Raw genomic sequence first — 23,279 nt, 5'->3', positions numbered from 1 at the left:
CCCTGCCATCTTTCATGAATGTGCCATTCCCGGTACAACAACAAAGAAGATAAGAAAAAGTTGCTACCAGTAACCATCACTCCTCCCTTCCAGAAACAATAGACATGGCCCCAGGTTCACCGTTTGACCACTTGGGGTGTGCTTGTTTTCTCCTTGTAACAAATGTCTAAAACAAGGCAGCAAACTCCCGTCTCCTCAACTGGTAGCTTCACCTCCTAGCAACCGGTCTTTCTGGGATAGTAAAGAGTCCGGCTAACATCTCCCAGGCTTCCGTCTACCTCTGAGACATCTGTTGGGTTCCTAACCCTCCCCACCACATAGGGCCTAGCCAGAAAGGCTCTCTGCAAAACAAACTGATGAGGAGAAAATTATTCCTGGATTTGTATTCCAGGAAAAACCAATAGCCAGAAGTTAAATATCTCTTGCCAAAAGGCTTTAAAGACCATAAGAGCAGGGAGTCAAGCTGAATATATACAATGTGTTGTATTCTTAAAGTTTTCTTTTTTTTTTTTTTTTCCTTATGGTCAATGGATATTTCTAAGTAAGTAGTGCTTCCTTCAAAGTAGCCATCATGGCCAGGGACAGAACTATTTTAATGATGCTATTTTTACCATGCCTTTTTTAAATGCCTCTTCTGAAATTTTCTTCAGAGAGGCCATGTTATATCTTGCCTATCTATCTTCATTGGCATTCAGTCAATATCTATTTAGCCTCTGCTTCTTGCTAGTCGCTGTTGTAGGCAGTGAGTACATAGTGGTAAATATGAAACTCAAAATCCCTGCCTTCTCGGAAACTATTATGAAAAAATAAACAAACAAACAATATTTCTGATCGTGTTAAGTGCCGACAAGGAGAGAGTGATTTGAGAGACTGGAAATATTTTAGAGGGCTCAGGGCCTGCCTTTCTGAGCAGGTAAACTGTGAAGAAAAGAAATAAGCTACCTTAAGATCTGGGAAGAATGATCTAAAGCCCTGAGAGGAAACCAAGTTTAGTTTATAACATATGGGTAAATGGAAAGTTACTGGAGGATTTTCAGAAGGGTGTAACTTAATTTGGTTAATCTTTGAGAATGGATTTGAGATAAGTGGGTGAATGCGGTGAGCGATTCAACTGAGTCATAGAATTTATGGTACAGACTAACTTTTGTAGTTTGGAGAGTCATTTTTAAAAGACGATTTCCCCAACTGTTTTAGCAACAGAGACCTTAGAAGATTCTCCACAGTGGCCTTGCCCTAAGTCTTAATGAAGAGTAAATATCTTATTAACAATGGACTTATGTGAGGGAAATTAAGTTTGTAAAGAATTGAATGTGTCTAAGAATTAAACATATGAATTATATACAGGTAGATACTATGGTTTCTTATGTTGCTTTTCTTTTTCGGGGGGGGTTAAATATGCTGTCTGATTTTTAATTTTTCATGAATACTGTAATAATACACTTGAATCTAGAGCTTGTCTGAATGAACACACATTCAAACTTAGAGGAGCCCAACACAATGCAGTTTCCCTGAACCCTAAAAACAGAAATGTGTAATGTTTTATAAGGGGAACTTAAACTAGCTAATCTATGTAGACATATGGAAACATGGCATCCATACACATTGTTTCCATTTAATTTACTTTACCACTCAGACTCTTGGAACCTTCCCGTAAGTTTGTCTATGACTCACCCTTGGGTCAGATGACTTAATACTTCCATCTAACCGAGGGAAGGGAACATGATTATTTAAGAAATCCACGATCCCCACTCAGGATGCCAGGAGCCTCTAAGGGGGCTAATCTTGTGGCTTGGCACTCTCCATTTTTTCTTTTTCCTTAGAAAAATCAGTGCTTACAGTTGGCCTGCTAACTGGCATTTCTTTTATCCCTTGAGGGTATTTCTGGGTCAGTATGCTTTGATAGTGCATAAAAGACTATACAAGAGCCCAGCTAAATTTCTTTGTACAGAGCAAAACAAACCTTGTTCCTACTCTTCCTTCTTCCTTTCACTTCGTAAAAATGCTAACGTTTGGAAGAGTCCAGCCCTATCCACATAATTATCTCACTGGAATTCCCCCAATAACACTTATCAAGACAAGTCAGGCATTATGGTTGTAGGTTTACAGATGCAAAAGTGGAGAAACACAAGAGCTTCATTTCTCACCTAAGGTCACCTAATGAGCAAGGGCAGCAGCTGGACTCAAAGCAAAGTCTGGGCCCCAAAAAGTCTTGTACAGTCTTTCTGATACATCACTTGTCTCTCCAGAAAACATCCAATACTTACCAGATACGTGCTTCCCCACCCTCAACTGAATAATAGACACTTACAGTATAAGAATTCGTTGTTCTCTTACCATACATTTGTTATCTGTAGTGGTGATTTGTGTGGTTAATAAAGAATTCTAGGCAATAGTTTTCAAGTTCGCACAGATGCTGGTACTTCTATCTTTTTGATAGACCATTTACTGAAGGAGACTCTGTGGTTTATGTTTGAAACTGACACAGAAAGCAGCAGTTAGGAGATCAATTTATCTAAATTCCTAGTTTAATAGTGACATGCTATTCCCTGAACGTTACATATCCACATGAATAAAAGCAGGATGCTACCAAAAGATGGCAGAGTAGTAGAGGGACCCAATGCTTGCCTCATCCCTCAAACCCGCAGCTAGATGAATATCACATCATTCTGAACACCCAATAAATTGATCTGAGGATTGAGAGGACAAACTGCACAACGATAGCAAGAAAAGAGGGCACATCATGGAAGGTAGGAGGTGAGGAAATGTGATTTGGGGAGAAAGGAATCACAAGCGTGCGGGGGGGGGGGGGGGGGGGGAGGGGAGGGAAACTCGGTCACGGAGAGAAGAGAGAGAGGGAGACAGAGCATTGTGCAGAGGATTGCACACGAAAACCCCTCTCCAAACCATTGACTACAAAACCAGAGGGGCTGATTATCACAAGTTTTTATAAGCAGCAGTGCGCACAGTCTGAAGTTTTAGAAGTCTGCGCCATCACTGGGGTGGAGCTTGGCAGGCATAGCAGTGCTCCTGTGAAGAACGAGTGTACAGGACGCTCTGAGGATCCCCTGGGTCACACTGGGAGAGACAGTTCCCTTTCCAGGAGTGCATTTGGGAGATATAGCACTGGTTCTTGGGACAAAAAAGCTTGTGGGTGCCACTAAGCTGCCTGGTTCATTCGCACAGGGGCAGAGGCATGTGCTGAGGGCACTTACCCAGGACACTGGCTTTTTGCTGCATTTTACTCCAAACTCCGAGCACTTGTGCATTCATGCAACTGCCCTTCTGGGACAAAGCAGCACCAGCCACAGTGCAACAAGACCCTCCCCCAAAGGATCACCATAGATCTTCTCCGTGCCGGGTCCCTAAAATTTGGAGTTTTGATACCAGATGGTACTCCTGAAATTAAAACACAGGAGCACTGTGCAGCTGGGTGGGCAGATGGTTCAGATAGACAGGGTGAGGGCGGGGAACCGAGGGATCCCTGGAATACACAAGCGGAGATTGGTCGCTTTTCTGTGAGGGCTTCCTGAACAGTGGCAAGTGCAAACTTCCCTCTCTAGGGACAAGAGTGGGCTGACACCATTTTTCCTCCCATCCATCAACATGGAGTGGCTTCAGTGGGCATCGCAGAGCCCAGAGTGGAAGTCTGAGCTGCTTACACGAAGCCCCACCCCACTGCATTCTGCAGGTGCTTCTGCACCAAAGCAAGTTGCCTGAGAGCCAGAGCAGCAGTGGGTCACTCCCCCAGAGACCAGTACAAACCTCCCACCCCTGCACACACCAAGTCCACTGACCATAGAGTGCGGCAAAAGTTCAACTCTAGTGTAAATTGGGTCTAGCCTCTTTTAACAAGCAGATAAAACACAGCAAGTTACAACTTGTCTCACACTGGACAAGGTCAAAATACTCCCCACTGCAGTCAAGGAGAAACTCTGAAGAGGACTGACCTGAGGGAAAAAGCGGTCCAACACAACAGCAGAGTGCACACAACATACACCAGAGACACTTACTAAACTGTCAGGCCTGGTCAGCATATGACCTCTTCTTAATATAGCCATTACTCTCAGAAGCAGGCAACATAATAGGCTCTTAACACAAAGAAGAGAGAGACCTAGGCAAAATGCCAAAATGGAGGAATTCATCCCAAAAGAAAGAACAAGAAAAGGTCATGGCCAGGGATCTATTCAAAATAGATACAAGTAATAGGCCTGTACCACAATTTAAAACAGCAAACATAAGGATACTAGCTGGGTTTCAGAGAAGCATAGATGACACTAGGGAGTCCCTTAATGTGGAGATAAAAAACCTAAAAGTAGCCAGGCCATAAAAATATGCTATAACTGAGATGCAAAACCACTTAGATGTAATGACCACAGGGATGGAAGAAGCAGAAGAATAAGTGCTATAGAAGATAAAATATAGAAAATAATGAAGCTGAAAAGAATGGGAAAGAAAAATATTGGATCACAAGGGTAGACTTAGGAACTGAGCAACTCCATAAAGTATAATAGCATTCATATCATAGGAGTCTCACAAAAAGAAGAGAGGGAAAAGGAGGCAGAAGATTTATTTGAGCAAATTATAGCTGAAAGCATCCCTAATCTGGGAAAGGAAACAAATATCCAAATCCAGGAGGCACAGAGAACTCCAATAATCAACAAAAGGAGTCCAACCGAGTCATATTGTAGTAAAACTTGCCAAATACAGAGATAAGGAAAACATCCTGAGAGCAGCAAGGTAAAAGAAATTCCTAACTTACAAGGGAAGACAAATCAGGTGAGCAGCAGACTTATCAACAGAAACTTGGCAGGCCAGAAGGGAGTGGTATGATATATTCAACTTGATGAAGGGAAACATATGCAACCAAGAATACTTTATCTAGTAAGGCTGTCATTCAGAACAGAAAGAGATAAAGAGTTTCCCAGATCAACAAAAATGAAAGGAGTTCTGATTACTAAACTAGCCCTGCAAGAAATACTAAAGGGGACTCTTTGAGTGGGAAAGTAAGGCCAAAAGCAACAAAGAGGAGAAAGGAACAGAGAAAATCTTCAGAAACAACAACTTTACAGGTAATACAATGGCATTAAATTCATATCTTTCAATAATCACTCTGAATGTCAATGGACTAAATGCTCCAATCAAAATAAATAGAGTATCAAGATGGGTAAAAAAGAAGACCCATCTATATGCTGCCTACAAGAGACTTTAAACCTAAAGGCACTTACAGAATGAAAGTGAAGGGATGGGGAAACTTTATCATGCTAATAATGGACATCAAATGAAAGCTGGAGTAGCCATACTTATATCAGACAAACTAGATTTTAAACCAAAGTCTGTAAAAAGAGATGAAGAAGGGCATTATATCAATATAAAGGAGTCTATCAAACAAGATCTAACAACTGCAAATATTTATGGCCCCAACTTGAAATACCCAAATATATAAATCAATAGGTAACACACATAAAGAAACTCATTGATAATAATACAATAAAGAGTAGGGGACTTTAACACCGCACTTACATAAATGAACAGATAATCTAAACAGAAAATCAACAAAGAAGTAATGACTTCGAATGACACACTGGATCAGATGGACTTAACAGATATATTGAAAACGTTTCATCCTAAAGCAGCAAAATACACATTCTTTTTGAGTGCACACAGAACATTCTCCAGAATAGATCACATACAGGGTCACAAATCAGCCCTCAACAGGTACAAAAAATTGAGATCATATCATGCATATTTTCAGATTACGATGCTATGAAATTTGAAGTCAACCACAAGAAAAAAATTGAAAAGACCACAAATACATGGAGGTTAAAGAACATCCTACTAAGTAATGAATGGATTAACAAGGAAAGTAATGGATAAATGAAGAAATACATGGAAACAAATGAAAAGGAAAACACAACAGTCCAAAACTTTTGGGATGCAGCAAAAGCAGTCATAAAAAGGAAGCATATACAATTACAGGCCTACCTCAAGAAGCAAAAAAAGTCTCAAATACACAACCTAACCTTACACCTAAGGGACCTAGAAAAGGAACAGCAAATAAAACCTAAAGTCAGCAGCAGAAGGGAAATAATAAAGATTAGAGGAGAAATAAATGATATAGAAACAAAACAAAACAAACAAACCAAAAAAACCAGCAGAATAGATCAATAAAACCAGGAGCTGAGTTTTCAAAAAAATTAATAAAATTGATAAACCTCTAGCCAGACTTATCAAAAAGAAAAGAGAAAGGACCCAAATAAATAAAATCACGAATGAAAGAGGAGAGATCACAACCAACACCACAGAAACACAATTATAAGAGAATACTATGAAAAGTTATATTCCAACTAACTGAGCAATCTAGAAGAAAGGGATAAATTCCTAGAAACATATAAACTACCAAAACTGAAACAGGTACAAATGAAAAATTTTAACAGACCCATAACCAGCCAAGAAATTGAATCAGAGTCCATGGCCAGATGGCTTCCAAGGGGAATTCTACCAGATATTCAGAGAAGAGTCAATACCTATTCTTTTGAAACAATTCCAAAAATAGATATGGATGGAAAACTTCCAAACTCCTTCTATGAGGCCAGCATTACCTTGATTCCAAAATAAGACTAACACCCCACTAAAAAGGAGAATCACAGGCCAATATCCCTGACGAAAATGGATGCAAAAGTTCTCAACAAATTACTAGCAGATCTGATCCAATAGTACATCAAAAGACTTATTCACCTTAATCAAGTGGGATTTATTCTTAGGCTGCACGGGTGATTCGATTTTGCAACTCAATCGAGATTGACGACATTAATAAAAGAAAGTGTAAGAACCATATGATCCTGTCAATAGATGTAGAAAAAGCATTTGACAAAACACAGCATTCATTCTGGATAAAAATCAAAGTAGGTATAGGAGGAACATAGCACAACATCATAAAGGGATCCATAGCTAATATCATCCTCAATGGGGAAAAACTGGGAGCTTTCCTCCTAAGGTCAGGAACACAACAGGGATGTCCGCTCTCACCACTGTTGTTCAGCGCAGTAAGTTCTAGCCTTAGCAATCAGACAACAAAAAGAAATAAAAGCCAACCAAATCAGCAAAGAAGTCAAACTTTCACTATTTGTAGATGACATGATGCTTTATGTAGAAAACCTGGAGGACTCCACCAAAAAAACTGCTAGAACTGATACACAAATTCAGCGAAGTCACAGGATACAAAATCAATGTACAGAAATGTGTTGCATTTATACACATCAATAATGAAGCAGCAGAAAGAGAAATCAAGGAATTGATCCCATTTACAATTTCATCAAAACCCATAAGATACCTGGGAATAAATCTAACCAAAAAGATAAAAGATCTGTACTCTGAAAACTATAGAATACCTATGAAAGAAATTGAAGAAGACACAAAGAAATGGAAAAACATTCCATGCTCATGGATTAGAAGAACAAATATTGTTAAAATGCTTATGCTATCTAAAACAATCTGCACATTTAATGCAACCTCTATCAAAATACCACCAGAATTTTTCACAGAGCTAGGACAAACAATTCTAAAATTTGTATGGAACCAGAAAAGACCCCAGATAGCCAAAGCAATCTTGAAAAAGAAAACCAAAGCAGGAGGCATCACAATCGCAGACTTCAAGCTATAGTACAAACCTGTAATCATGAAGACAGTATGGTACTGGCACAAAAACAGACACATAGATCAATGGAACAGCATAGAAAACCCAGAAATGAACCCACAACTAGACGGCCAACCAATCTTCAACAAAGCAGGAAGAATATCCTATGGAAAAAAGACATTCTCTTCAACAAATGGTGTTGGGAAAACTGGACAGCAACATGTAGAAGAATGAAACTGGACAATTCTCTTGCACCATACCCAAAAATAAATTCAAAATGGGTAAAAGACCTAAATGTGATACAGGAAACAATCAAAATCTTAGAGAAAAACACAGGCAGAAACCTCTCTGACCTCAACTGGAGCCACTTCTTACCAGATACACCGCCAGGGGCAAGGGAAATAAAAGCAAAAACTGAACTGTTGGAACCTCATCAAGATTAAAACCTTCTGCACAGTGAAGGAAACAATCAACAAATCTAAAAGGCAACCTATGGAATGGGAGAAGATATTTGTAAGTGAAATATCTGGTAAAGGTTAGTATCCAAAATCTATAAAGAACTCATCAAACTCCACACCCAAAAAAACAAATAATCCAGTAAAGAAATGGGCAAAAGACATGAATAGACATTTTTCCAAAAAAGACATCCAGATGGCTAACAGACACATGAAAAGATTATCAATGTCATTCATCATCAGGGAAATACATATCAAAACCATGATGAAATGTGACCTCACACCTATCCAAACAGCTAAAATTAACAACACAAGAAACAATACATGTTGGCAAGGATGCGGAGAAAGGGGGACCCTCTGACACTTTGGTGACAATGCAAAGTGGTGTAGCAACTCCGGAAAAGAGTATGGAGGTTCCTCAGAAAGTTAAAAATAGTACTGAGCAATTGCACTACTAGGTATTTATCCAAAGGAAATAAAAATGCTGATTCAAGGGGGCACATGCACCCCAATATTTATAGCAGCGCTATTAACAATAGCTAAATTGCGGAAAGAGCCTAAATGCCCATCTATGGATGGATGGATAAAGAAGATCTGGTGTATATATACAATGGAACATCACTAGGCCATTAAAAGAATGAAATCTTGCCATTCGTGAGAATGTGGATGGAGCTAGAGTGTATTATACTGAGCAAAATAAGTCACTCAGAGAAAGACAAATACCATAGGATTTCACTCATACGTGCAATTTAAGAAACAAAATATGAACATAGGTAAAGGACAAAAAAAAGAGAGGGAGGCCAACCATAAGAGACTCTTAATTATAGTAAACATGCAGCAGGGTACGTTGGTGGGGGCTTGGGCCAAAAGGTGATGGGTAGTCAGGAGGGCACTTGTTGTGATGAGCACTGGATGTTATATGCATATGATAAATCACTAAATAATACTCCTGAAACTAATATTACACTATATGTTAACTACACTAAAATTTAAATAAAAACTTGAAATACTAAAAAAAGAGCAGGATGATACCTTAACAAAAAAGTCTTAAAAGTGCACACACACACACACACACACACAAGCCAATACAACTGCACATTTTCTTTGTTTAGAATCTTTTCTGTGTAGTTCAGAAAAAAAAAAAAGATAAGCAAATCTTAAAGTAGGTTGGTTTAGTTGGCTGAAGGGAGGAAGGATTAAGGGTGGAGAGGGGTGGAGGAGTTATTTGCTTATTTATTGAGTTGGGTAGGGGAAATCAGCAAAGGAATTGAGCCAGTTGTTATAAAATTTAGGAATACTGGGGAAGAGAGATAAATACTGTAAACTTTTAGATCCATTTCCTGAGCATTAGCAAGGTGATCTCTCTTCGCTTCTTCCTCAAGTATTCAACCTTTTTAAAACTCCTTTACATACAGAGAAGATCTATATTGCTCAGTGAGTTCTGGAGTACCATTTTGGAGTATTTTGTTTCACAAATGAAAATACAGGAAGCCCAGTTAAATGTGCTTTTCATACAAGCAATGAAAAAAAAATTTTTTCTGTGTGTAAGTGTCAGATATTGCCTGGGACAATCTTTTACTAAAAATGGATGTCCTCAATTTGAATTTAACCAGGCATCCTGTATTTCATCTAGCAATCATATCCATCTGGCTAAGACATAGATAAAACAAAAAGTTTATTTTCTCGGATTACTTGCAAATTGGAGGAAAGTTTTCCAGAGGTTTTCGGGAAGTAACAGCTGTTCCCAAACTTGGCTGTCCGTTGGAACCATCTGAGGAACTCCAGATTCTGGTGGTGTTGCTCTGAGATTCAGCCAGGACATGGAATTTTTCCAAGCATTCCAGGGGACACTAATGTGCCACAGTGAGGAGCTGGTGACTGATGTCCATGGTTCTCATGCTGCACAACACAAAACAGACCTAAGGATTTTTTTAAAAGTACCCATAGCCAGATCCCACCCCAGAGCAAATAAATCAGTGTGTGTATGGGAGGTGGGGAGGAGCAGGCCCCTTACACTGCAATTTAGGAAAAGCTCCCAGTAAATGCTAATGTTCCTTTAAAAGCTGGAAGCCCTAAATTGTAGCTTAAACTATGGTATCCTAAGGAGGGCTATCTATAGGAAACTTTTAAAAGTTTATCTTTTGGGGCACCTGGCTGGTTCAGTCAGCTAAGTGTCCATCTTTGGCCTAGATCATGATCTCACCGTTCCCAGGTTCAAGCCCCGCTTCAGGCTCTATGCTGACAGCTCAGAGCCTAGAGACTGTTTCAGATTCTGTGTCTCCCTCCGTCTCTCTCTCTCTCTCTCTCTCTCTGCCCCTCCCCCACTCACACTTTGCCTCTCTCTCTCTCTCTCTCTCTCAAAAATAAACATTTAAAAAAATTTTTTTAAATAAAATAAAAAACGTTTATCATTAATATTTTAAACTAAGAAATTAATATTTATTATAATCAATTCAAGCCATAGAAAAGTACCTAGGGGCACCTGGGTGGCTCAGTTGGCTAAGTGTCCGACTTCGGCTTAGGTCATGATCTTGTGGTTTGTGAGTTCGAGCCCTGCGTCGGGCTCTGTGCTGACAGCTCAGAGCCTGGAGCCTGTTTCTGTTCTGTGTTTCCCTCTATCTCTGCCCTTCCCCCACATGTGCTCTGTCTCTATCAAAAATAAATAAATCTAAACTATGAAATATTTATTGTAATCAATTCAAGCCGTAAAAAAGTATCTAAAATAAAGATGAGTCTCCCAATTCTACTTTCCAGAGGTATCCACCCTCAAAATCTTGATCTGTTTTTCTTACGCCAGGCATATAGGGAGGAGGAGAGAATCAATGAGAGGCACATGATATGTGTTAGTTATCTTTTGAAGAAGTTGCCACACTTCATTTTTTTAACTTTTTAAATGTTTATTTTTAAGAGAGAGAAAGAGTGTGAGCAGGGGAGGGGCAGAGAGAGAGGGAGACACAGAATCTGAAGCAGGCTCCAGGCTCCCAGCAGTCAGCACAGAGCCTGATGCGGGGCTTGAACTCATGAACCCCGAGACCATGACCTGAGCCAAAATTGGATGCTCAGCCGACTGAGCCACCCGGGAGCCCCCCAAAGTTGCCACACTTCACTTTTAATGTACCAGAACTTTGTCGTGTCACCACTTCAAGGAAATAGTGTGTTTCTTCCAGGCTTCACTGTGAACCAGTGAAATCAGGAGCTATAGAAGGGGAGAGGGAGGGGAGTCTTGAGGAGACAAAACAACCTCTACCACAATCATTTTCCACTCCTGATATTTGGGAGCATGCCTGGCCGTCCTCTGCCCCCTCATGTACTTGCCTCGGGGAGCGGGGATGAGTTACCCAGCTAGCAAGTTTGGAAAAGGAACTGGGCATAAGTGGCTCAATCCATCCTTTTTGTGTCCCTGTGGGGGGGCAGCTTGTCTGCAGAAAGCACACATTCCTCGCTCCTCTGTGGGTAAGTTTACAGGGGCAAGCCTCCACCAGGGGGCCTTCTGGTTTTCCAGCTCTACCTGAGACAGAGAGGGCAATTGTGATTCTACACCATTCTGTAAACCTATTGTTGCCAGAGAACATCACGTGTCCTTAAAACAGCCTTATCAGAATAAAAGTAATTTGTTTCCTTCCTGTATCCACCTCACAAATGAATTCATTCACAAAGTAATCTCTCAAAACACCAGTAATATAAATATAGTTTCCCTTTGAAAGTTACAGAGCTATCAGTGAACAAAATAGCGTAAGTTTTCCCTGATTTCCATGTCAAGGCAGGTCCTGTGAGCAAATCTCAAACAAGTGGCATGAATATGTCATAAACAGAAAATCACAAAGCCATATAGAATGGGGAGAGATACACAAAGACACGAAACACGGAGGAAAATAGAATTTTTTTTTTTTTTTTTTTTACTGGTAGAGAAAATAATAGCGAAGCAATTGAAGGGGATAAAATAGACACTGAGCACTACCAGGAATACAGCTGACTGTCATCCCATAAGCCTGATTCTTGAATAAAATATTCCCCATCCAGCTATGTCATCTGTATGTCACCTGCCAGGCCAACAGGCAGACTAGGTCACATCTAGGCAAGAGTGTGCTCAGTTGCTTATTAGCTTTATTACCTTTCCTGACTTAAGGTAATGGCCTGATTGTCTTTACTCGACTGACATTCCTTTTGAACCAACAATTACATTGTTGGTTTGTAACAAACAACAAAAGGCATATATTTATATATAATGTGTAAAAATATATAAGTATATATAAACTATATATATACACACTATATATATACACACACTATATATATACACTATATATATGTAAGTATAGTGTATATATATATAAAGAAACTGAACTCAGGTGTAATTGGTGACTACAGAAGATATTGTATCAGTGGATGAATGGATGACTATAAAAACTTTTATGGGACTCATGAGATAAACATTTTAAATGTTTTTGCTGTTGTAACATACTAATCCAGTTTCTTCTTTCTAGTTAGGAGACCTCTGAGAAATTACTCTGCTTTCCTGAGGTAGACTGTAAGTATGCGCTTAAAATGATTTAAAACATTGGAACACAGAAGGCAGCGCCGCCAGACGCGGACCACAACTCGGAGTCCGCCGCTCCCCCTGCTGCCAGGGCTCCTGGCGCTGGGCCTGGGGCGCGTCTGCTGGGCGCCGGGAGCAGGTGCGAGGCACCAGGCTCGCTCTCGGGGACGCTCCCGCGATGTGGACCTCGACAAGTGCAGGGACTGCACGTTGTGCCCCCAGCGACTTCACAGTGGCTTCTGCGTGGGCTGCTCCCCAGATCCTCCAGCCTCCTGCCCCTTGCTGCGGCCCATCCTGAGGGGCGCCCTGAGCCGAGCCCTTGTGCTGGGACTGCTTTCTGGCTTCCTAGACTGGAGCCCGTGCTGCAGGGTAGAGAAGTTGACGACTCCCGTCGAGGAGTCTGGAGGGAAGTGCTGTCCTGAAATGACGCTGATCTAGGGACAGCCCACTCACCTGCCAGCAGGAAGCCCCACCCACTCATCATTCATTCATTCATTCATTCATTCATCCATTCATCTGGAGCCAGCCCCTGTTCCCCGAACTCACCACCCCCACAGGTAGCCCCACAGACAGCCAGAGCCAGATGCTACCAAACACAGAGGTGTGGACGGAGAGGGGAGGAGCGAAGCACCTCTCCAGGCCTGGGCCTCGGCCTCAGAGGAGCCTCACAAGGTGTCTGATCGCCCCGACTCTGGCGCCGGGATAGAAAAGGAGACCCGTGCTGGCTCACACCAGACAGGTGACACTAAGGAACCTCGGCATTTACACAGGCCGCCCACTCTAACTCTCCCCTCCTCCCCCGTGGCCCCGGGGACCAGGCTGACCTAAGGGACAGACACAACACCAGGTCCCACCTGCCAGATGTACTCAGCCTGGGAGGTTAGGAACCTGTTCCTAACACAAGGGGGCTGGCGCCAAGACACTGCTCCCCGACCCTCAAACGAGCGGATATTTCTTTATTTTGGGGAGAAAGTGTGAAGGGAAGAGAAAATTTATTAATAAAACAGTCTTTAACTTAAAAAAAAAAAAAAGACTAGATTTAGAACATTAGAAAAATTTGAAGCAGCGTGTTTTTTTGTTCTGTTTTTTGTTGCTCACAATTCCAATGTTATGAAAGATGTTGCATCACAATGTTTTAACTCGCTGTTAAATTTTGGGGGTGGTGGAAGGACACTGGAATAACAAATGGAGATGTGTGCTTTCACTTCTGGTTTTACTCCTAATTCCTGATGTGACTGTGGGAACTACATGGGCCTCTCTCTGTTCCCTCATTTCTATAGTAGGATGTAGAGCACATAGTCCTTAGTGCCCCTTCTAACTCTAGCAGCCTTGGATTCTTTCATTAAAACTTCTAGATTAGTACCAATATTCTCTTGGCTGAAGAAAAAAAAAACATGAGCCTAGTTTACTGAGAAGCCCATGGGCCAGTGCTGCCACCTGCAGTGGACTGACAAGGGGGTGGGGGGCTGCTAGCTAGATCAGCATTTCATCATTCCAATTGCTCTCTCAGTCACTCTCCATGGGCGTATTCTTGCATAATCAAGAGTTTTAAAAACGAATTTGTTTGTTTTTATCAGTTATAATGAAAACAATTAAAACCCACATAAGGTATGTTTAATAGCTATTAGCTAAGATAATTTGAGTAAACGTGTCGTTAAAACTACTCAAGGAACGGACTCTTCCCATAATTTTCCAAAATTCATATATCTAAGCCTGGGTTACAGAAGAGCTGGTTCCATTTTAGACGAACCTTTTTGATCTAACAGTATTAGAGACATTCGTGAAGAGAATGTTAAGAGAATCTGGAATGCAATCCTATGATGATAGATAATACACTTCAAATAGAAAATAAAAAAATTAGTTGTAAATTAAGTCTAACAAAGAGTAGTAATATAAAAGTTCAAAATTAAGTTTTGTCTTTGTGATAAAGCATTATCCCATGAGTACTTTATAATAAAATTGTGTGTTGTTAAAAAAGAAAAATAGATCACTGGGGCGCCTGAGTGGCTCAGTTGGTTATGCGACCACCTCTCAACTGAGGCTCAGGCCACGATCTCGGGGTTGGTTAGATGGAGCCCCAAGTAGGGCTCTGCACTGACAGCACAGATTCTCTCTCCCCCTCTCTGCCCCTCCCTTGCTTGTGCATATACACACGCACACTCCACTCTCTCTCAAAAATAAATAAGCTTCAGAAAAAAGGCAAAAAACAAAAAAGAAAAATAGATCAGTTCCATTGCTGCCAATGTTGCAAAGATCATCTTAAAACCCTTTTGCCATAGAATGCCTAGAAAGCCTAAAGTATAACCCAAAGCTATGGCAATGCGAAGTGTAACTCCTAAGAGAGTAAGAGGATTTAGTAGAGGTCAAAATCATGAACAATCTGAAATATCTGACTATTAAACACAGACTGATACTTTCTCTGTAGCCCAGAGAAAAGAGTTACCAGTCTTTATTGGCCAGGCGCTTAGATTTCATCTATCAAGATGAGACAGGAGATGAGCCATGGGCTTAAAGCGAAGGTGTGGCAGAAAACAGAGACTACCACTAAAATGGGAACTTTCAAAGAGACACAGTACATTGTAAAGGAACTAGAAAAAAATTCACCTACTGGCAAACAGAGATCAGGGAAAGCTTGGCTGTTTTGGCTTGTACACCATAGGCATAGAAAAAATTGTTCCCTAAGAATTTGTAACCAAGATTTATGCTCACTGTTTTGGTTTTCATATTTAAAATAAATACATGAGTTGGGAAGCACTAAACTAACAGAATAACATAAAAGTGGTCTTTGGTTGGACGCACCACCAGCATACCAGCAGAATCAAAAGCACATCTCTAGGAGAGAACCAGACAAAACCCCTCAGAGCCTCATGGGCTTTCCCTCCATCATCCTAAACTTGGGAGAACCATTTTCCTCTATTTCTGTTTCCCCGTATTTCTGAGTTAACATATAAAGAAACCACATATCGCACAACAGAGGAAAGAAGCATCGGGGACGGTATATTGCATGTAGCCTCTGGAGTCACCTGCAAATAATCGTTCTACGGACATAAGCTAGCTGGGTCACCTTATGCAAGATACCCAAATCTCCATTTTCTGGTCTGTAAAATGGGGATTATTATAGTACCCTATTTTACAGGGTTTGAATTGAATGAGTTAGTATATAGAAAGTCCGTACAACCAGAATGCTGTCTGGAATATAGGAAGAACTAGAAAGAGATCCGATTATCATCACCATCAGTCATTAGTTGGTTACATTACACCCCCTGTCTTGTGATTGGGCTGGTTTTCCTCTGTGTGTGCCCAGATGCATATTCGTCTACCCTGCGATTATATCTTGAGGTGAACCCAGCAACTACACATCTCAACAGTATATGAGTTCATATGACTGGCTCTCTTATTGAGAAGCAGCAGAACTAAGAATTGCAAGAAAATTTAATGGGCCATCATGAAGCTAGCTGATTACAGAATGTTTGTAGAATACACTATTTACTTTGTTTAAATTTTTTTAAAATGTTTATTTTTGAGAAAGAGAGAGACAGAACGGGAGCAGAAGAGGGGCAAGACAGAGGGAGACACAAAATCCAAAGCAGGCTCCAGGCTCCGAGCTGCCAGCACACAGCCTGATGTGGGGCTTGAACCCACGAACCATGATATCATGACCTGAGCTGAAGTCTGATGCTTAACTGACTGAGCCACCCAGGTGCCCCTACTTTTTTAGTTATTACGTGAAGAGGCACCACCACCACCCCAACCTTAGCACTCACCCCACCTCTGTCACCACCACCACCCCAACCCCCCCAGTGAACACTCACCACCCACCCATTCTGGACAACTGGGAAGGAGGATGAGGAGAGAAGGCTGCCTGACCAAATTTCTAGTTGGACCTCAAGACTGGGCAGCTCTACAAGCCCTTGCATTGAATACCACCTGCTGTGCTCTCCCCCTTCCAGGGGCTGTTATGTTTCTCACCTTTTATACATTCAATTTTCCTTCATTACAATTACAACTGGAGAGCATGGAGATTCATTGGCGTCCAATCTCTTTCTATTACCTCTTGACGAAGTTTGTTTCTTCCTCTGAAAAAGGGGTATTGGATGTTTATCTCATGATGAGGTTGTGAGAATCAAGTAATATACATTTTCAGAAAAAATTTATTTTGTGCAATAATTCTTTAAACGTGTGCTGCAATTGCACACTTCCTTGCTTTATCCTTGCTGAGGGATAGAGGACTACCTTTGCATTTCTGTCTCCTTGAACGCCTAACAGTGCCATACACACAGAACTATTTTCACTCACTCAACAAATATTTGTTGAGCATCACAGAGGTACCACTCTCTTGGGCTCTGTGTTTACTGTAATAAGAAAAATCAACCCTGGTTTTGTGTGATGAAAATGTGCTAAATTGACCTTTTCGATTGCATTTACCGTGTACTCAGCTGGCAGACAAGACCGTAAAATGTAAAATCTTACCTCCAGCAGGGCCAGGAAGTGTATTTTGGCAAATGACACAACCTGCCCATCTAAACTATCTGATTAAATGGGACAGAAAGAATTAAATAGCACCTGAGATGTTACCAGTGACATGGCCTCTACTGAATGTGCCAACATCCCATTGAACACAGGTCCATGGTCCTCAAAGACGTGTATGTAGTTTTTAAAAGTCTGTCTCCTCAGTTAGCCTGTGACCCCTGAGGATGGTAATTATGTATTTTTTATCTTTGCATTTCCCTCTGCCTTCAGGAATAACCCAGTACCTGGATTTAGTAGATGCTCACTAAGGTTAAGTATTAGTGCAATGAAATACTGGAGAGGAGGGTATACATTTTGAATGGTCAACCTTTTTACTGGCTACTATAGTAAATATTCCAAAAATAAATCCACTGATTGTGTTGTTATTCATTAGGCAGATCCTGAGTGAATGCCTATCACGTGCTATTATTAACCACGCTAAATGTTATCACGTAGCATTCTATGCTGCCTCACTTGACTACACTTGAAAGGTATCATTTTGTTTTTCTCTATTCTGGGATTTACAATTTAAGATGCCTAGAGGCAAGTAAATGGGAAACAGACTCTGAAGGTCAACCAAATTATGGGAAAAGATCCATGTTCAATATTGGTTATCACTAGCCGAAGAGTTGAATTTGGTATTAGTTTATTAAATCCAGACCTATGGGTTTTCCGAGTTTGCATCTTTCAATATAAGTTAAATTAAACTTATATGGCAGGTACTGAAAAGTAGCCAATTGTCCCAGCACCAAGATGCCATTCTCTGAAATCACTGTTTATTCTAGACTTGAACTTAATTTAACATCTAGTTGGTTGAAAAATTCAGCTAGTAAATTAGTCTGGTAACCAGTTTTTGTGTTAAATTTCTGGTAAATCCGATTGTTAAAATTGTTTTAAAATGCATCCTTCACTGACAGTGATAAATTCTAGCAGCTTTCCTGCATGATATACTCCTATTGATATCATACTTAAAATTTAAATATGCCTTGAGTAAGGTATAAGAAATAAGCATTTATAAATAACTTCGTTATATCACAAAGCTAGTTACTACTATAAAACATTACAAAAATGACTTTATTAGAATTAAACCTATACAAGAAAACAAGGACTCTGAATGCAAACCTGACTGATAATTAATAAGAAATTACTTCACAAATCCCTTTGAAGTATTAAAAACCTGTTTTAGTCCATTTTGACTGCTGTAACAAAAATCCCATAGAGTGGGTGGCTCATAAACCACAGAAATTTATTTCTTGCAGTTCTAAAAGTCCAAGCTCAAGGGCCCAGCAGATGCTGTATCTGGTAAGAGTCCACTTCCCAGTTCATGATGGTGGTCTTTTCACTGTGCCCCCACGTGGCCCCACTGTGCCCTCACGAGGGGCAAAGGAGCTCCTTGCCTTTCTTTTATAAAGGTACTAATCCATGGGGCACCTGGGTGGACCTGTTGGTTAGGCTTCTGACTCTTGATTTCAGCTTAGGTCATGATCCCAGGGTCGTGGAATCAAGCCCCTTGTTAGGCTCCATGTTGAATGTGGAGACTGCTTTTGAGATTCTCTCTCTCTCTCCTATTGCCCCCTCCCCTGCTCACACACACTCTCTCAAATAAACTTTTTAAAAAGTATATAAAGGTACTAGTCCATTCATAAGGGTTCCACCCTCCACCCTCACGTTCTAATCATCCCCCAAAGTCTCACCTCCAAATACATCTCATTAGGGGATTAAATTTCAACATATGAATTTTGGGGGACACAAACATTCAGTCTATAGGATTCCATCCAGGTCAGGACAAAATTTCATGTCCTTCTCACATGCAAAATACATTCATTTCATCTAAACAGCCAAAAAGTCTTAACTTGCTCCAGCATCAACTCAAAACTCTGAAAGTCCAAAGTCGCATCTAAATAAGATATGGATGAGGCTCAAGTATGACTTATCCTGAGGCAAAGTCCTCTTCTTCTGTGAACCTGCAAAAACAAACAATTATGTGCTTCCAAGATACAATGGTGAGACAGGCATAGGATAGACATTCTCATTCCCAAAGAGAGAAATAGGAAAGAAGAAAGGAGTGACAGGCCCCAGGTAAGTTCAAGACCAAACAGTACAAACAACATTAAACCTTAAGGCTCAAGAATAATCTTTGACTCAGTGGTTTGTCTTCTGGGCCCTTTGGGGTGGCCGTGTTACCCACAGGGCTCGGCAGAATGGCCTTCCCTGCAGAGACTCACTGCCTGGGCCCTGTGGGTCTCCAGGGCTGGGGTGCCAAGCCCAAGGCTCTCCCAGATGGCCCTGTCCCTAGAAATCTAGGTGAAGGTAGCCATGCTCCCTTGGCTTGTACACTATGAGCATAAACAGAAATGGGGCCATATGGACCCGCACCTTCTGCCTACACCCTCTGGACAAGTGGCCACTGAATCTCATGCCATACCGGGGCCCAGCAGAGCCACATCTGGGGTGGCGGAGAAGCATGGTGAGAGAGTGCGGAGAGCAGAGCCCCCCGTGTAAGGTAGTGTCACGTAGTGTGCAGAAAGGTCCCACAGGTGCTGAAGGCCCCTCCTTTGGATCACTCAGCCTCCTCAGCCCTTGTCATCGGGGCCTGTAATGACAGCAGCAGCTCTGTGGATCACTGAATCGCCTTCAGGGTCATTCTTACATTGTCTTGGAGAATAGTTTTCTAGCTTCTGTTCAGAAGGCTCAACCATATTAATTTCTTTATCAGTACCTTGGCCACATCCTCAATGTTCTCATTTTTTGCTATATGGATAGGCTGCAAATCTTCTAAGTCTTTAAGTTCTGCTTCCTTTTGTTTAACAATTCTGCTTTTAGGTCACTTCTCTCTGCTTGCATTTGACTGTAAGAAGTTAGGGGGACCCTAACTGCACCTTCAACACTCTGCTTAGAACTCTCTTCAGCTAAACCTCTAGTTTTATCACTTGCAAATTCTATGTTCCACAAAACACTAGAACATGAACACAATTCTGCCAAGTTCTTTGCCCCTTTGTAATAAACAGGGCCTCTCCTCAAGTTTCCAACAACATGTTCCTCATTTCCATCTGAGACCTCATCAGAATGCTCTTTACCAATTCATGTTTCTACCAACATTCTGTTCAGGATTAGTTAGCTATTCTCTAAGAATACTGAGGCTTTCTCTATGTCTATCTTTTCTTTCCAAGCTCCCAACAGCATCGCCTTTAAAGTTCTGTTAAAATATCTAGGCTTTTTCTAGAATGCATCTCAAAATCCAGCTTCTGCCTATTACCCAGTTCCAATGCTGCTTCCACATTTGTGTGTTATAGCAGCACGCTCACTTCTCAGTACCAATTTCCGTCATAATCCATTTGGGCAACTGTACAGTACTATAGACCAGGTGGCTTACAAAACAAATATTTATCTTTCACATTCTGGAAGCTGGGAAACCCAAGATCAAGGGACTGACAGATTACAAGGACACTAATCCCATTCATGAGGGCTCCACCAGCATGTCCTATCACCTCCTAAAGTCTCCATCTCCAAACACCATCACATTGGGGTAATTCATAAATCTGGGGGGAAATACAAGCATTCAGTCTATAGCAAAGACTCAATCACAAGTCAAAAAATAAAACAGTATTTCACTATAAACCATATTATATTTATTTAAAAGCCAAAAACAATATGATGAAGCATTAAAATACAAAGAGAGTAGCTTTTTTTTAGTGACTCTGATCAATTTTACACAATGAAATACCATTAAGAAATATGAAACTATAATATGAACCATAGAATAAAAAAATAAGACACACAGTATTACTTTTAAAGAAAGAGGGATAATAACTGTAAGAGACAACTTAATGCCATGAAAACTTTGAACAGAAACTTAAAATGTCATATGTTAAATAATCTTTTCTTAGCATTATGCAGCAGGTCTTGGGATGTAGGGATGCGGGCAAGTAAAAAGGAAGTTTGTACAGATCAACTTTCTCAATATTATTGTCTCATTTCCTATATAAAATGTCAGATATTATTATAAGAAATAATATATATGTCTAAGACTGCAATCGTATTTTCAAATATAAGGTAATTGTACTTTTTAGAAAAGCAGCAGTTTAACATTTAAAAAAAAAGCTAGCAGTAGCACCTAAATATAGAAATTACAAGAAGCTGAATAAAACAACTTTACCATGAAGAGATAAATATAATTGTAAAATGAAGCACCTTTCTTTGACTTCAACAGGAATTGTGGGCAAAGGCTGTCATCTCCGAGTAATCCCATCAGAGAACACTTAGAGTTGTTTTATTTAACAAGGAGAAGAATACATTTCATTCTACATACTGGCTGTGTTGAAAAAACACAGTCCATGTCCAGATAGGAAGGTAGAGTACAAAAGACACAGGTTGATTCATCAGCAACTATTCACCAATACACTGTGCTCTTAACTAGCTAATAACAAGTACGCTTATACTGGAACCATGTCGATCCTACAGAATTTTACTGTTAAGCTCTAGTTCACAGAGAAGTTTTATTATCTTCTTTGCACAGGCAGATTTATCTATCATCTAAATAAAAAGCAGCTAAGAAATATTTAAAAACGTCAAACTTCGTAGTTTTGCTTTTACAAAGTGCTACACAGAATGCCACATTTCAAAATTTAGAAACCCAACTTCAACTCCTGCAGTTAGAAAAACATGGTGATTATCAGTGATCCTGAAAGAAAGAAAAATAAAAACTATCTCCTCTGTGTCACACCCCATGAGATACGAAAGTTCAATAGGCAATCTTTGAGATTTGGCCAAAATATTTCATATGTAAGGCATCTGTGGCCAAGAGAGATTAAATAGATTAAACGCAAGCTCCTCATAAGGACACTGATGTCTCTGAGTTGCTCAGAGATCTAGACAAGCTGTGGCCCTTGTCACCTCTTTTCCTGATAGGATGACCCTGACTCCATGTCCAGGCAGGTCCTGATAGACCACGCTAGTGAATGAGGGAATAGGTATGGAAAATAGAACCTTACGATTTTTAAAAAAATGTTTTGTTTGGTAATAAAATCAAATTTTCCATTGAAACTTATAAACTTTCAGAACAAGGTTTGATACATATGCACAAGTAAATTTTTCCTTGTACAATAACACACAGTATTTCTGCCTACCTTCCTTTTTGTTTTAAAGGTCAAGAGTATTATTCTTTTCACTTAGAATCAAATTTATCTTCAGTAACAGGACAAGTTGATGGAGAGGACAGGTTGGAGAGGGTTGGGGATAAAAGCTGTTTTATTCTATCTCAAAGACTGCTCTAAAAAGCTTGCCATTTCATGACCCATTAATGTGAGAGCCCTGGGATTCATTTTCCCTTATCTCAGGGTAAGTAAAGTGTTTTCAAGCTCATTGTATTATGTTTACTTGGTTAATGAGTTATAGCTTTTTCAAGGTGAACTCCTAGTCTACCATGTAGACAGAGAGACAATCAATTAAAACACATGGTTCAATCAATTAAAACACGTGTTCTTGCCCTTACACTCAGCCTACCTGTCAGAGCTAATACCCAGTAAAAATAATCTGCAAAAGCAGATACATATATTTGCAAATAATTCAGGGGATTATAAGCCCAATCCAACTTCTCTTTTTTTAATTAACCATAATTGTTGATTTGCTGTGTCCATCTATCTTGATGAACGTCGTGGTGATCTTTCAAAATACATGAAGTCCTGAAATTAGAAAAAAAAATATACATATATATATATATAATATATACATATATATATTAAAAAAAAAGAGACAACTGTATGTATACAGATGGATACATAATTAGATGCAATGCATAAAATATTATCCTTTATAATTTATCAGGCAATCCTCTTTCTAGTTAAAAATAAATAAATCTAATGAAATCTTTATGAAGAGGACCTAATATGAAGAGCAGCAATTAAAAAGTTGGAACTATTGGTAGCCAACAACCTTTCCATTTGGGGGTACCAGTTAACTAAATTTTCATTGTTAAAAAGACGAAAAACTTGACAATCAAAATTAAATGTTAAATATACCAATTGCAGTACGTTAACTACATTTTTAGGGTAAATATTTTCCATTTCATTTCTATGCTTTACTTATGAATATTAGCCATTAATCAGCCAGTAATACAGCAAGGGAACTGTGCCTACTAAATCTAAGG

The 23,279-nt window shown here is 40.1% G+C and overlaps 1 protein-coding gene across 5 annotated transcripts in view; it reads right to left on the bottom strand.

Annotated features, from left to right (window-relative positions):
- Nucleotides 1-20,740: 20,740 nt before the first annotated feature.
- The window catches only part of PLSCR4 (phospholipid scramblase 4), a 50,941-nt gene continuing 48,402 nt past the window's right edge, over nt 20,741-23,279 (bottom strand). For all 5 annotated transcript variants that reach the window (XM_042955724.1, XM_042955723.1, XM_042955727.1 and 2 more), the window contains one exon: nt 20,741-22,815. In XM_042955724.1, the coding sequence (XP_042811658.1) occupies nt 22,771-22,815 (45 nt within the window). In that variant the 3' untranslated portion in view covers nt 20,741-22,770. The remainder of the gene's footprint in view (nt 22,816-23,279) is intronic.

This window comes from Panthera leo, chromosome C2, assembly GCF_018350215.1.
Source record: "Panthera leo isolate Ple1 chromosome C2, P.leo_Ple1_pat1.1, whole genome shotgun sequence".
Taxonomy (NCBI): domain Eukaryota; kingdom Metazoa; phylum Chordata; class Mammalia; order Carnivora; family Felidae; genus Panthera; species Panthera leo.
This window is presented reverse-complemented; position numbering and strand designations above follow the sequence as displayed.